General features: G+C 35.7%; 1 protein-coding gene across 1 annotated transcript; it reads right to left on the bottom strand.

Annotated features, from left to right (window-relative positions):
• Positions 1-7,123: 7,123 nt before the first annotated feature.
• LOC111994800 (acetyl-coenzyme A carboxylase carboxyl transferase subunit alpha, chloroplastic) lies at positions 7,124-13,092 on the bottom strand. The gene is made up of 11 exons (XM_024026680.2): positions 12,869-13,092; positions 12,293-12,643; positions 12,121-12,195; positions 11,052-11,159; positions 10,771-10,931; positions 10,499-10,613; positions 10,260-10,414; positions 9,131-9,182; positions 8,986-9,054; positions 8,577-8,654; positions 7,124-8,489 (listed from the first exon to the last, which is right to left on the bottom strand). Exons 2-11 carry the CDS (start codon positions 12,638-12,640, stop codon positions 7,305-7,307), a joined length of 2,346 nt encoding a protein of 781 aa, XP_023882448.2. The 5' UTR covers positions 12,641-12,643; positions 12,869-13,092; the 3' UTR covers positions 7,124-7,304.
• Positions 13,093-15,963: the final 2,871 nt, after the last annotated feature.

Genomic DNA, 15,963 nt, shown 5'->3' with positions numbered 1-15,963 from the left:
AGTTTTTCGCAAGACAAACACAAAATCTTTTAACAAAACATAAAAGCAACAAAAGTATAAAAATCACTTTCAAAAACAAATAAAACACTCAAAAATCTTTTTGGGTTTGATCAACAAGTATTTGAGCATACACATCACATTTGAACATGTACAATCACACAAATGAGATAAGCATTCATTAAATCAAAGTATTGCGTGTTGTGGGTGAGTATCAAGTGTGAAAAAGTCCTTAGACCAGAGTGAAGTTTCAATGATCAATTCAATCAAGTCGTACACAACTGATACTAGGTCAAGTGGTCTATCTCAATTATAGAAATGAACATGTATGACCTCCCACAAAATGATTACACAACTTAGAAGCTTTTCATTTGGCTTCTGCATAAATCATGACATTTCATCCTTTTTGGATAATACATCTCATTTGAGATTGGTGCTTGAAATTTTTGATATTTCAACATTGAGAATTAGCTTTTGACTTTTTGAGCACCATACATTTCAAAATAAAAGTCACTTTCCCTTTTTCCTAGTCAAATACTAGTATGTGCGACAGGCTTTTGCAGCTCGATATCTCTTTTCATTTGGAGATTTACATTTAGTGAGCTCTTTTGCAAAAATATAAAATTAAAGTGGAAGAAGATATAAGCACAAGTCTATGCAAGTATCAAGACCATCAAGACTATTGACTAATCATTCATGACAAGTTTGAAGATCTATTTACAACAATTACACATAGTTTTCAAGATATCTTCCACCCAGATAAATGTGCATATAAATACAAGCTAAGCTCGTAAATGCACTACACCATTAATATGAAGGTACTAGGCCAAATTCACATGTGAATATACAAAACAAGTGATAAAACTTTTTAATGATTTTTCAACATTTTATGGGTTTTTTGAATTTTTTTTTTTCGAACACACCACAGAACAAAAACAAAAACAAAGCAAAAGCTTGAAAGAAACATGCTAAGACCCAAAGCAAATGATACAAATCAAAGCAAGCATGTGTATTTGGGGTGATACCCTAAACATGCATGAGCAAATGTCCTAAACATAGAAAGAATTAATGCATGGACATGGTAAAATGCCTATGCATGTGTACCCTGTTTCACCCACACGGCATGTGCATTTAGGGTGATATCCTTAAAGGATTGGGTACGAGACTTAGAAGTGTCAAACCGTCTAGTAAAGCTCTCCAAGCAAGTGGTGAAAGCACCGATCATTTTCATCACATCCATCATGCCGGAATCACCATTTCGACTTCTTGATTGCTCACCAGCCCAACTCCTTTTATTCTTTTTAGGGCTGTTTGGCCTCTGAACACTTGCATTCTTTAATGCCTTCAGCTTATGACAATTTGGTCTTGTGTGTCCTTCAAGTCCACAGAAATGACAGAAATGTTGAATTCTTGGACCTCTTTGCAAGTTTGAAGGTGATTTCCCTTGAACTTTAGGCTTAACCACAATTTGAGTACGAGGCTTATTTAACACTCGTTGATCAACTCCATTCTTCTTCTTTTCATCCTTTATTTTTTTTTGGGTAGGGGCAACTACAACTGTCTCTTTGGCTTTCACAAATCTCACATCTCTGGCGACATTGTCTGATGAGCTACTCCCTCCGGTATATCCCAACCCGAACTTGTCTGAAAAATGTTTTTGAGATAAAATAACCTCATCCATCTTCTTCGTGTATACCCTCTTTAATTTGGCATTTGCATGCACTACTTCTGGCTTAAGAAATCTGATTTTTGAATAAGCTTTAGTCGACTCACCATTCATTGTCTCTATTTCATACTTGGCCCTTTATAATGCACTAGAAGACTTTTATAGTCCTTCTCTGCTTTCTTCATCTTCTTCACAGTCGCCTTGGCCACCCTTGTGTACTCTCTAGACTTCTCAAGAAGGGAATTGTAGTTTTCTTGAAGACTTGCTGTGTTTTCATCTTCCTCAACATCAGTTTCTTCAACATCCTATTATCTCCGATCCCCAAGTTCTTGTACCAGCAAGTTTAAGTCTTCCGACGACTCATTATGGGTGATGGTCATAAAGGCGGAGTAGTTTCCTTCTCCATCACAACTTTCTTCAGAATCAAAATTTGAAGAATCCAAATCACTCAGTGTTGTGGCATATGCCTTACCCTTTCCTCTTAGATAATTAGGACACTCCTACTTGAGATGTCCATGGCCATTGCATTTATAACAAACAATGCCTTGAGGAGACTGAGAATCCTTTCCATCTTTCTTCTTAAACTCTCTCCTATCACCTTTGGATGACGAGAACTTCCCTCTGCTGAACTGTTTCCCATTGTTCTTCATCTTCAGAAATTTCTGGAAGTTCTTCGCAAGGAATGCTACATCCTTTTCCACTTCATCTTTTTCGAAGGAATCATCCATTCTTTTGTTGATGGTTTTAAGAGCAAGAGATTTACTTGTCTTATGAGAAGGCAGTCCAAGCTCATACGTTTGAAGAGACCCAATAAACTCTTGGATCTTAATTTCATCCAAATCTTTACTTTCCTCTATGGCTGTGACTTTCACTCGGAAGCTCTCCGGTAGGGACCTTAAAATTTTTCTCACCACCTTAGCATTTTCAATCTTCTCACCAAGATTGAGCTTAGCAATTACAATTTCGTTCAGCTTTCCATAAAATGAATCAAAGGACTCATCATCTCCCATCTTAAGCTCTTCGAATTTGGTGGTAAGCATCTGAAGCTTTGTGTCTTCACTTTCTTTGTTCCTTCATATGTAGTCTCCAATATCTCCCAAGCTTCCTTGGCCACTGTCATGTGAGAGATCTTGCGAAATTTTTTGGAGACATACCACAAAATATAGCATTCAAAGCTTTACTGTTAGCGTTTGCTGTCGCAAGAGCTGCTTTATCCTAAGTGGATTTAGCGGCCTCCGGTCTAGTCCAACCTATTTCAACTGCATCCCAAACAGTATCATCAATGCAATAGAAGAATGCCCTTATTTGGACTTTCCAAAAGGCATAATTATTACCATCAAAATAAGGTGGCACATTTAAGGATTGAGACCGGTCCATCTCAAACGGGGTCAAAGAACACACTCAGGTATTTAAACCACAGCGAGTGTACTCGCTCTGATACCAATTGAAAGCTTGAAAATGTGTCAAAAACACACGAGCTATTTAGACCCCAAATTAAAGTTACGGCTTGGTTGATTTTACACTAACTTAATACTAAGTGCGGAATAGTGTAAACACAAGCGTATAATCAAGACAACTACTCTAATCCATATTTAAAGCAACACAGCAGTAAAAATGAAATGAACAAGAGTAGGGAAGAGAAATGCAAACACAGATAACACCGAAACGTGTTATCGAAGAGGAAATTGAAGAACTCGACGAAAAACCTCTTTGACGCCTTCCAAGTGGAAATCAATCCACTAGACAATCTGTTGGGATATAAGGGTGAGCAAGAGACCCTCCAAGCCTAATCTACCCTCTATACCTAAGCCTTCCAAGCTCCTACTCCAATAGGTTTCTCGGAACTATGTCTTGTCTAGTTCTCCGGATCCCGCAACAAGCTCCATGTTGCATCTACCATTCTAGGTTTCTTCCAATGCTTCCCAGCAGCACCAAAACTTCACTTGACACCCTCAAAGGGTGTGGTAAGTGTTTGGGCTATCAACCTCTCAATGGTATGGAAATGGAGAGGTAGGAGATGAGGAAATTCCCAAAACAAATGTGTAGATGATTGTGGGTATAACATTCTCTAACTGTCAAGGTGTTTGGCTAAGGTTTTCTCTCAGAAGCTCTCTTTTACATTTGTGGGTAATAAGGGTATAAATAGTGTAGGCACAAAGAGTGTGAATCAGACTGGACAGACCGGTAGAACAGAATGCCTCGCAGGTGTCTCGCGGGAAGGCCTTACCCGCAAGATACTCGCGAGACATAGCTGTCTCCATCTGGCCTGACTCTTCGCATTCCAGCATGTGCAGGGCACATGATATACTTCGTGGGATGCTAAGTTGCAAGATACCCGTGAAACCTTCTTCAGTCTTCAAATGTTTGCGTCTTCACACCACTCTCTCTATCACACTACCCTTATAATGAAATCCCACAATAAATACAGGGTACAACAGAGTGAATATAACTACAACCAAGTTTGGCATGGAATATAAGCCAACAAAACATATAGTTGTGAATAACAACTTTACAAGTAGTGTATGAGAAAGGGTGAAGAAAAGTTCAAGAGTGTGCACTTAAGAAGAACCTCGCAACTGGATCTCGCGACTGGCGAGTTGCCAGATTAGCACGCAGGGGGAGCTGAAGGGTCCTGATAGCTGGAGCACTACAAGACAAAACTTTCAGCTGGCCAGGCAATTAGCTTGTGACTTAAACTCGTGACTCATTCTAGTCGCGAGCTTGAGTTACCAAAATGCCTTGTTTATTAGAAACCTGATTGTTCGCATTCCTCACTCACTTAACTATAAATACCCTCATACCCACGATATGTTGAGGGCTTCTAGAGAAAATTTTGAGAAAGAAACCCTAGAGAAAAACAAGATTAACTCATCCACAATCTTCATTCTTTGATTCTCCAAATTCCTCTACTCTTACCATCTCAATTGTTACATTCTTGAGAGGTACATTAGCCAAATCCTTATCTTACCATACCCATATCTGTGAGGAGGCATTTTTGTACTTGGCAAGCAGTTCAAAAGGGACCAATTCATTTTGGTTGATGCAATGGGCTATTGCGGGATCCGGTAAGTTAGATAAGACAAGGTTCGGCATAACCCTGTTGGAGCAAGAAACTTAGAGGGCTTAGGTGCACTAGGTAGATTAGGCTTGGAGGGTCTTCTACTATTCATGTATCCCAACTTTATGCTCTAGTGGATTATTGACTGCTTAGAGGGCGGCAGAGAGGTTTTCCACCGAAGACTTTAGTTTCCTCTTCAATAACACATCGTTGTGTTGTCTTTATGTTTGTATCTCCCTTCTCTTAATCTTTGCCTTTTAATTACTGCTGTGGTTGTGATTAATTTCAGTTTAGGTTGTTTTACCAATTCTGTTTTAGCTTATTTTCATATTCCACACATACATTGTTTGATTATAAGCTTATGTTGGTAATTTGTGAATTGGGGGTCTAAACATTCATTGGTGTTTTACACAATATTTGAACTTTCACAAGGGATCTGGCGGGTGTGATGCGGGTGTTTGGCAACTGGCCTACTCGTGAAATCATGGGTGTTTAAGTGTTGGTCAGATAGAGGCTTTGGCAGGTGTGTTGCGAGTGTCTGGCTACTGGGTTACATGCGAGTTTTACATTTCATAGAACCTTATTTTCTGAATATCGAGTTCCACGTGGCATTTTTATTGAGAAAAGCCACATCAGCTAGTGCCATCGTGGCCATTAACTCATAGAACTCGATAACAGTGAAATCAAGTTCTATGTGGAACTCGATTTTCAAAAAATTGAGTTCCAAAAGTGTGGTATTTCCCTATGTAGTTCACATACAATGCTATTTTATTGAATATTTCACAAATTAGTAATATTTCACCATTTCACCCTAAGTTCAGTTATTTAATAGCTTGGTTAAAAGACTCTAACTCTACCACTATCTAGTAGTTCCAACTTATTTATACTAAGTTTGGTTAAACCCTTATGGTACCATATTGATGCATGCTTTCCTGAGTTTATTGCATTTCCTAGTTTTGTGTTTGTAACAAGTGGGGGGTTGTTAAAGTGGGTTGAGTTTCAAACACTTAGGCTTAGGCTTAGTCTTTGTGTCCCACATTGGTTAGAGTTGATTCTTCTTGTGTGTTTATAAACAATTGCACAACTAAAGTGATAACTTGAAATATAATGGGCTAGGTATTGGACTTGGGCTTGTTCCTATCTCTCTTGGGCCTTACCTTCTTTTCCTTTGTTTCTAGCCCAAATTTTATGAGCAGTCCGTTGGGCATTAATCGAGGTCAGTAGCTATTGAACTTTTGGTTCGATGGTGTGCACAACGATCGTTGGATGCCTACCCTTAGACAACCCACTAGTCCTCTTTTCTTTTCTTTTTCTTTTCTTTTTACCTCTCTCTCTGTTGTTGCAGTTTTTGAGCTTAAGGAAAGGCAAAAATAAAAGGTTGTTCTTGGTTCTTTGTGATTGGGAGTGCATCAATTACAAAAAGCATTGCTATAGTCTAATCTTAAGGGGTTGTTCAGCCAAGAAAGCCTAATGCATTGAGTTCTACTCGAAGTGGCACAAATCAACCTTTATGGACCGCTATTTACGTGATTCTATAGTTTGTGAGATCTTTCTAACTCTATCTATTTATTTTTTATTATTGCTAATTTTTTAGGGTTTATTTAGCCATATTTTCCGCACACACACACCAAAAAAAAAAAAAAAAAAAGAAGAAGAAGAAGAAGAAGAAGATATGATACAACACATTTTACAACCAATTTACTAGGTGCCTAAGAAGCACCTGCACAGATATGTTGCTTGGGTGCGGATGTGTTGCAACAGCAAGACAATTTTAGAAAAAGTAAAATACGGCTATAGCAGGGATACGTTTATTAATTAATTATTAAATATATTTTTATTTTTATTTTATATATATATATATATATATCAATTTTAGAAAAATAATGGATCATAAAATGAATATATAATTATTAAATGACGTTTAGAAATTAGAATATAAAAATGATAAAAAAGGGTACAAGCTAAAGCAATAATATATAATTGGTAATGAAATAAAAGACACGTGTGAAATAAAAGTCTGAGAGTTCCCAAGACCATATACATGCCCAAAGCTAACAAAACTAAAAAGAATAGATAAGTGTAAACACTAAACAAGCAGAGAAAACAAAAAGAAAATCTGCATCTATAATGAAGAAGAAGATCCGCGTCTATAATGAAGAAGAAGAAGAACTGTGAAAAAGAAGAACATCTGTGAAGAAGAATAGAAGAAAAAGATCTACAATGGGCTGGGTTTGTTCTTCAGGTGCCCAGCCGTATTGAATTAAGAAAAAAAAAAATCCTGTGGGATGCACATGCAGCTGCGTCCAGACCACGTGTCAGACACGGTACGGCTACCATTTCACCCCACCCTTGCTTCTTAACTAGATACTACCCACTGAATTTATCATTCAGATCATTTCAAGTCAGGAATGGAGTTACCAAGATTGTATTATCTGAACTTTTAAGAAGCAAAAGAAAAGGCACTAGACATACACGAATTAATAAACCATGGGTAGGAAAAAAGGGGACACAAAACACACAATGAAAACAGATGATCTCACATTAAGCAAAGGTGCGATTCGCAACCACATTTATCTCTACTCCTTACTCGTCATACGTAGAATCTTCTTCTTTTGGATTTTGGTTTTCCAAAGATTCGTCTTCTTTTGGATTTTGGTCTTCCAAAGATCCGTCTTCTTTTGGAGGATCTTCTTTTGGATTTTGGTTTTCCAAAGATTGGATGACTTTAGAAACTTCTGCCTGGAGCTCTTCATGCTTCTCTTTGAGGTTTGAAGAATTCATGGCCTCCACAAGGCCCCCCTTAATTTGTTGCTCCAAAGCTGCAATTCTATTTTTGGACGCCACATTAGGTGTCTTTCCTGCCTTTGCAACCTCCAACTTCAGTACCTCAATCTTCTCCTTCAGATCTGTTGACTTGATAACATTTTCAATTTCTCCCTTAATTTCTTCATTCAGCTCTTTTTCCTTGGCTTTGACATCAATTGGAATCTGTTCACTGATCTCCTTCGCTTTTGGCCTCACAGCCGCAACATCCAAACCCAGGGCTTTTATAGCATCAACCATTTCCAACTCTATCTCTTTCTTCCTCTGCACAATTTTCTCCTTCAGCTCAGGGCCCAAATCCTGACCCGAAGACACCCCAGAACTTTCAATTTCATCCTCCAGTGCCTTGTTTTTTTCTTTCATATCGGGCCGATTCATGATTTCGACATACTTTTTATTGACTTGCTGCTTTAATCTGGCATACTTTTTTTCATTTGCAGAATCAATCTTGATTTTTGATAATTCCATCAACATGTCAAGTCTAGACTTCAATGTTTCATAATTAGGAGCTGCAGAGACGCCCTGGGCAAACTCGTCCTTAAGTTTTTCAATCTTGTCCATAAGGGCCGGAGGCACGAGTTGGTCCTGCAACTTTATTTTCGAAAATTCCTCTCGCAGCATCACAAGCCTGTCCTTCAAACCAATGGCCTTAACAGCCTCAGAGTATTCGCGGTCAACCTCTCTTTCCAGTTTTTCTATCATGTCATTTAGAGCTGACTCTGGAAGTTCTACAGAGGACTCTTTGGCATTCAATATTTGCTGCATAAGTTTTTTGACCTCGTCCTCTATATTTAGACTGGAAGTCCTCACGATGGGTTCTTCTTTCATTTTCATGTTGACTTTCTTCTTAGAATCTACTGGGAGTCCTTCTTGGAACATACCGATTTTTCGAAACTTATGCATGCGATGCTTCAGAAGCTCTTCTGTGTCCATCTTCATAAGCTCCTATTGAAAAAGAAAGACTGTTGTTAGGAGAGAAAACTGGTTATATTCAATTCTTGTTTAAGAATTCAATGGGAGAAAGGCACGTACATCCATTGATTCATTAATTGCATATTTTATCTGTTGTGAGGTCCAAGACGGATCTGCATGCGCGCCACCAAGAGGTTCCTGTCATTATAAAATTTCTTTTTGATTGTCACAAAATAGAACAAAAGAAATTGTAGAAGAAGTTGTTATGGAGTTCTAGTCAATAGAAAAATAATTAAAATATGTGAATAATTAAAATATGTGGCTGAGGGTGGGATGGAGCATGATTCTAAGGTCTCTTTTGTGCCATAGAGGAGTACAAGAGAGTATAGTCATTTATGCACGCAAGCAACCATGTTTTAACCCATTTTATTGTTTTGTCAGTTGGTCATTGTTTTCCACAAGACAGATGAAAGTTGCTGAAAGAAATAGAAGAGAAAAAGCAGCATAGAATAAAGAAGGGATCATTTACAGGGACGACACCATCTGCAATCTGCAGCTTCAACAACTCGGTAGCAGTAATCCTTAGTTTCTCAGCTGCCTGCACCAAAGAAACTTTTAATAGATTAAAATTAAATTAACTGGCAGAGAATCGCAAGAGTGAATGCTGTATAGACCTGTGGAGCAGCTTTGGAATTCTTCCACAAGATTGATGCAGCCGCTTCTGGACTGAAAAATGACAAGAATAGAACCAACACAAAAGAAACAGATAAGAACGTAGGGTTTTGACATATTAAAACAATTTGCAGAAACTGAGTTAGGAAGGACTTGTATCCAAGACAGGAAAGAAAAAGAGAAAAATGCATCACATAATCCAAAGCATGGGTGTGGTGATCACATAAAGCTAAAGATGAAAGTATTTTTTATAAGGCAGGACCAATTAAACAACATAAACATAACCTCATTTAGCAAAACTGGATGGCTCTTTGTCCATCTCAATGTGCATCAAAATGGAGAATGTGCTAGAAGCTTCTACTGCTTATAAGGAGACTCAACTCATTTTGCAACTGACTATATTATCAATAGCAAAATGATATATCCAGCAGCCTCATACTCAAATGGTGAATTTTCCATCCCTACAGAAAGTTTTATAAGTTTGCAATGCATCAATATGACACATTTACACCATGCCATAACTATACCGAGTTAATACTTTTAGGTCAGACATAAACAAAGCTCCTTGTCTTCATATCATATATATTTTCCAAACTGATTAGAATGAACCACTCCTTCCATATATCCGTTACTCATAACCATTTTAACCAAAAAAAAAAACATGAACCTAACAACAACATTTTGACAAAACATATTTGATGCTGAACAATGTTTGAAATCACAAGAGGCTGCCATGAGGAGAAAAAAATGGTAAAATGGAAACCAACATGGATATCACCAAAACCTAAAAAATTACAAATAAAATGATTGGGTTGCTTATCTGTTTGAATAAATGACAACAACAGATGAGGAGGGGAAACACGTGGAACAGGTGTGGCAAGTGGGAACTACTAATCTACTCTAGCATAGGACTTCGTAAACTTCTGAATTCACAATCAAAGACAATTTCAATATTCCTAACACATTGTCAAATCCACCCCTTCCTTCCTTCTTAATAACCTAAGCCAGCATATTGGCATACCATCTCTTTCAGTCTTATCTAATAAGCACTAGAAAAGCAGGCACTTGTCCAACATTATATTTGCACAATCTTTAAGAGTTGCAATGTGAGGAAAGCCAAACTCAAATCACCTGGCAACATAGAAAACTGCATTTTCAAGCATTATCAATTTATTAGCACAACCAATGGCAAGGGCACCACCAGAACCACCTTCCCCAATGACAATAGAAACAATGGGTACCTTCAGGCCAAACATGGTCCTTAAATTGTGAGCAATGGCTTCACCCTGCACGTACGTAAGGTATATGTATCAGTTGGGCCGTTACTAAAAGACAATAATGTAAATTTCACAGTAGAGTTGTCCACATACTTGTCCTAGTTCTTCAGATTTGAGGTCTGCATATGCTCCCGGAGTGTCAATGAAAGTAATTATAGGAAACCCATGGTGATCTGCATAATGCATCATGCGTAAAGCTTTCCGGTAACTGTTTCGATATAAATTGTCATTAGTGTCAGAAACTGAAACTTTTGACTGGCCAGGAACTTGGCATAATAAGTTGAAACAAATATTACATTCCACTTTACTGCTAATGAAATTTCACGAGACTAATAGAACATACAAGTCTTTATAATTTGACATACCCATGGGGAGTAGGCATCCCAAAGTTCCGACTGATGTTCTCTTTTGTGTTTCTACCTTTTTGGTGACCCATGAACATGTACCTCCGACCATCTATGGTTCCTATACCAGTAACAATAGCAGGATCATTGTACCCACTCCGATCTCCATGAAGCTCCACAAACTGTGCATATGGGGTATATCCAAAGACATTAATCAATGTAATTAGTTCAGCATTCATAACCTAAAGGTAAACCATCTAGAATACAATATGCACCAAGTTCTCGAGTTTCCGATACTGCACCTTTTCAGTAATGCTAAACACATGATCAAGGAAAGTTGGCCTGTTAGGATGTCGTGCAATAGACACCCGCTGTATTGGAGTTAGATGCGTATATAAATCCTTTAGAGCCTGAAATACAAATGATAAATTGTAGCAATTCAGAACCAGAAACGTTTTTTTTTTTTTTTTTGGCTGAATTCCAAATCTGTAATAGAGCATCATTTTCCCAGAACATTTGCTAAGCAGAAAGCAAAAGACATGCCCATCATATTGCATTATTCAATATCTATACTTACTTCTCCTAATTATATGTATTTATAAGTGGCTGGCAACAAAAATTTGAGTTGAGACTTTCCCCAAATTCATTATAAGATATATCTAGTTTTTTGGTTCACCAAACATACTTCCACATTGAGGCTTACGACTCAGAATCTTAGGGGATACAACAGCCAAGATTCACTCCCCAATATTTTGCATGCTTAAACAAATTTTTAAGGTTCGACAAAATAAGCCAAGAAAAATAAGCTAAATTCCATTACTCCTAAGGAACTAAATGTCTCAATAACTTTGAAAATGACAATGGAGGTTTGTGAACAAGCAACAGGATCCTATAACAATGAGTGCAGAGACAAATAGCAGGCCTACCCAATGCAAAATTAATAAAACCTTTTAATGTTTTCTATATTTCCAGATCAATAGTTGGAAAAAATAACATAAGCATGCAATTCAAGGTCTCTAATATAAGCCACTTTCATCACTGTATGGCTTCATACTAAAGCCATTTAAAATTAAAATTATAGGTCATGTTTTCGAATCCAAGTAATTGAGGTTCTCATCAGCATATGTGGTCAATGGTTTTTTGTTTGTTTGGTATTCATTGGGTTATGCCGCATAAGGTTATTGAGATGTTCGATTGCTGGCCTGGTTTGTGCCTCATTATTTGTGATTATCAATTGTCTTTTCTTCCTTACTCTCATTGGGTGGAGTCTAGTTTTGCTCCCAGTGTACTTGAATGACCTTTTATTTTAATAAAGGTTTTCTTGTTACTTATCAAATAAAAAAAGTTTCTCATCAGCATAACATATCAAACCTGCTGATAATTACTCTCCAATGTAAATAACTGATCACTGAAGTCCAGACCAGTTTTGTTTGCCATATTCCGCACCTGCACTCGAATACAAAAGCACAATTGGACCAAACCCTGATTATTTTTTCACTCAAATGAAGAGACTACAATCACCCCAAAGAAAAAAATGATTTACATCAGTGATTTTCTTCTCTAGACTGAGAAGCCGCTTTTCAAATTCCAAAGTAACGGGCTTCGGCTTCTGGTCCTCTGGCAAGGGCTTGAAATATGAGAGATGGGTTAGGACCCCACCTTTCACATTAGGATCCGGATCATCTGGCCATGGATGGTCCTGCTTCTTCACCTTCCTAAGCTTTGCCGCCACCACCAAATCCCTTCTGGTTGTGCTGCCAAATCTCGCCCTCCCTAGAGTTCTCAGAGGAATGCCATTGACACCATTGCTTGAGCTCCGGAGAAATTCTGAAGCTGAAGTTCCCACTGGAGAATGTGATATTGAAGCCATCCCAATCCCGATTTCTCCCATTCCCTTGCTCAGAATCAATATTATTCAGTTAGTTGAGCTGAGTTTTCACAGGCCTAGAACGCAATAATTCTAAACAAATTGAAAAAAAATAAAAGAAGAAGACAATATTCATTTTCCAGTTGCTTCGATCATTTTCTCGGCAACGAAACAGAATAACAGTGAACATGCATCAAAATATGAGCTCAAGATCGCCATAATAGAAACTCCTCAATGAGAAATAGAAATTACCTGTACGTGGTAGAGAAATGTTACGAGTATAACATTTTAACAACAAATTCTAAGTAATAAATTGTTATAGGCGAAAAAAAAAAGAAATTTAAGTTTCGGATTCGGATTATCAATTGTGAAGTGTGTGTTAATGAGCCAGCTTTTTTTGGGTTTGGCCGTTGGGAAGGGATCCAGATTTTGCTTTTTTTGGTATAGGCACGTGTGCAGCTTCGAAACCTTTTACTTTGTCTACTTCCGCGATGCCTTCTATGATCCTCTTCTTTGGTTTGAACAAAACTTTGACTAGTTTGAAGGAGTTTTATTTTTCTTTTTATTAGAGTGGGGATTCCAACTCAAGTTCTATTTTTGTAAGAGTTCGATAATGATGTTAAATTATGAGATTATGGGTTATTTTAGGCCTAGTCTAATTGTATCCATTTGAAAAATAGAAAACTAGGATTATTTGAGTAAATTACACTTTATTCTTGTAAACTATACTTCCTTTTATACTTACTCCCAAAACTATGTAAATGCACAATTGCCCCATAAACTATACCTTAATTTACACTTACCCCATAAACTATGAAAATATACACTTTACCCCATTTATTTTACCCCTTTTACATTTATCCCCCTAAATTATACCCCATTTTACACTTACTTCCCTAACTTATGAAAATACACACTTAATTCCCTAAACAATTACCTATGGAATAGGTGAAAAGTGTTACACAGGTAATAGTTTGAATGGGGTAAATGTAAAAGGGGGTAAAGTATAATTTCTCTAGAATATTTTAAATAGTTGGTAACTTATGCAATTCACGTGAAAGTTTGAGATAATATGATTTTCTTTTAAATATAAATTTGACATTTGATCATTATTGTGGTTGGTATTATGCCTTTATTTATTATGATTAGTTTGTATATGGAATTAGATATCGCATTAGGCCCTTATTATAATTGTGTTTGTATATGAAATTATACATCCTAATGTCGATACTGTATTTTGGCTGGCTCTAAATTTTGATAGAAGTTATAGTCCTAAAGTAAAGGATTGCATAGTTAAAGTCTGGCCATGTTACAATTATTTAAGGGCTGCATTTCAAGTTTAACCCTTTGAACAGGTGCATTAAGGTCTATCACAGTTGCTAGAAAATTCTCATGACCTCAAAGGGTGACATTACTCATGTGGTGTGTCACCATTCTTATCCGCGAGTGATTACTGTTCTTTTTATAGTCTTAAAAACCCTAGGAAAACCTCATTTATTATGTAAGAGATATAGTAAATATTAGCATCGATGTGTATACTAGTTGATCCACTAGTATAATCTTGAAGATTTGGATTTGTTTCATTCCTTATTTAAACTAGTATAATACCCGTGTGATGCATGGCTTAATAAAAAAATTATATATAAATATTTAAAAAGTATTTTTTGATAATATAATCAAATCGAATAACAAATAAAATAGTAAAAATATTTTTAAAAATTAAGTTACATGTAAAATGTATATTACGTAAGTATTTTGTTTTTGCAAAAAATATATTATAAAATATTTGAAAAAATTATGGCAAGTTTTAAATTTCTAAAAACTCTTGGTAGTAAAATTGTAATGTAATTTTATATATGCATAGCACTTAAAATTCTTTCCATTATACTTGCTAAAATGTATAGTAGCAGAAGTGCTAATCATATATAAATTTCTTGTATATATGACCAAAAAAAAAATCCATAAATTTAAAAAAATGTAAGTATTTAGACTGTAATGTAAATGTTTACCTATAAATTACCAGTCATAGCCATTTAATGTTGTCATAAATGAGGAAATAATCTGCATAATCAATTAAGACCACCAATTCATAAAATAATATCAATAATCAAGACAAATTGCATTATCTAATTTTTTTTTTTAAATCATATAAATTACTCATGTGTATCCAAAACTTCTAGGACATCGCAATCAAAATAATTTCAAAAATAGATAAATAAAAGTACATAAAGAGAAAAAAAAATTATATTGCAATGTAAATGTAAAAGTTTACATATAAATTACCATTGTCAAGCCATTTTGATACCGACATTTGTGTCTAGCCATTTTGATATTGCCATAAGTGAGGAAATAATATGCAAAATCAATTAAGAACACCAAATCAAAAAAATACATCAATAATTGAGATGAATTGCATTATGTAAAATATTTTTAAAAAATCATAGAATTTAAGTAATAATTGAACTACGTTAATATAAAAATAGAAATGCAAAAAAATAAATAAAAAATAAAAAGAAGATAGTTATTCTCACTGAAAAAATGAAATCTTTCTTTCTGCAGTTCTTCACATAATTTTGGTTTTTTATTAATTGATTTTAGCATTCTTAAATAGTAAAGTAGAGTAGACTTAGTAGAGTTTTAGTTCAACTCAATTTCTCTTGGATTCAAACTTAATTTGTGGAGGTATGAAAAATAATCATGTTAACTCTATTAAATATCATGTTGCTTTTTTTTTTTTTTTTTTTACATGTAGTAATTTGGTTTTTTTATTGATTGATTTTAGCATTCTTAAATAGTTTTAGTTCAATTCTATTTCCCTTGTATTCAAACTTAATTTGTGGAGGTGTGAAAAATAATCACGTTGCTGTTGTTTTTTTATCCAAAAAAATTGTAGCAAATAGGTGTAGTAATATAATTTAAATGAAAAAATTGCACTACACTGCACTGTAAACAACCCTACCTAAAACTTCTAAAACGACCAAAATAGATCCTAAATCTTTAAAATGACCAAAAAAGGCCCCCCAAAATATCTAAAATGGGCAAAAGTATCCAAAAACCTCTAAAACAACCAAAATACCTTGGAAACGTCCAAAATGACTAAAATACCCCTAAACCTTTAAAATGACCTAAATACCTTGAAACCTCTAAAATGATCTAAAATATCTAGAAATCTCTAAAACGACCAAAATAACTTTTAAAAAAAAAATTCTAAGATGATCAAAATACCCCTAAACCTCTAAAATGATAAAAATAAAAAATAAAAATCTATAAACCTCTAAAATAACCAAAAATATCCTAAAACTTCTAAAATGACCAAAAATGGCACCGAAACTTCTAAAATGGCCAAA

The sequence above is a fragment of the Quercus suber genome, unplaced genomic scaffold, assembly GCF_002906115.3.
Source record: "Quercus suber isolate HL8 unplaced genomic scaffold, Cork oak 2.0 scaffold_490, whole genome shotgun sequence".
NCBI lineage: Eukaryota > Viridiplantae > Streptophyta > Magnoliopsida > Fagales > Fagaceae > Quercus > Quercus suber.
The sequence above is the reverse complement of the archived record's forward strand: the minus strand, read 5'-3'. Positions and strand labels throughout refer to the sequence as shown.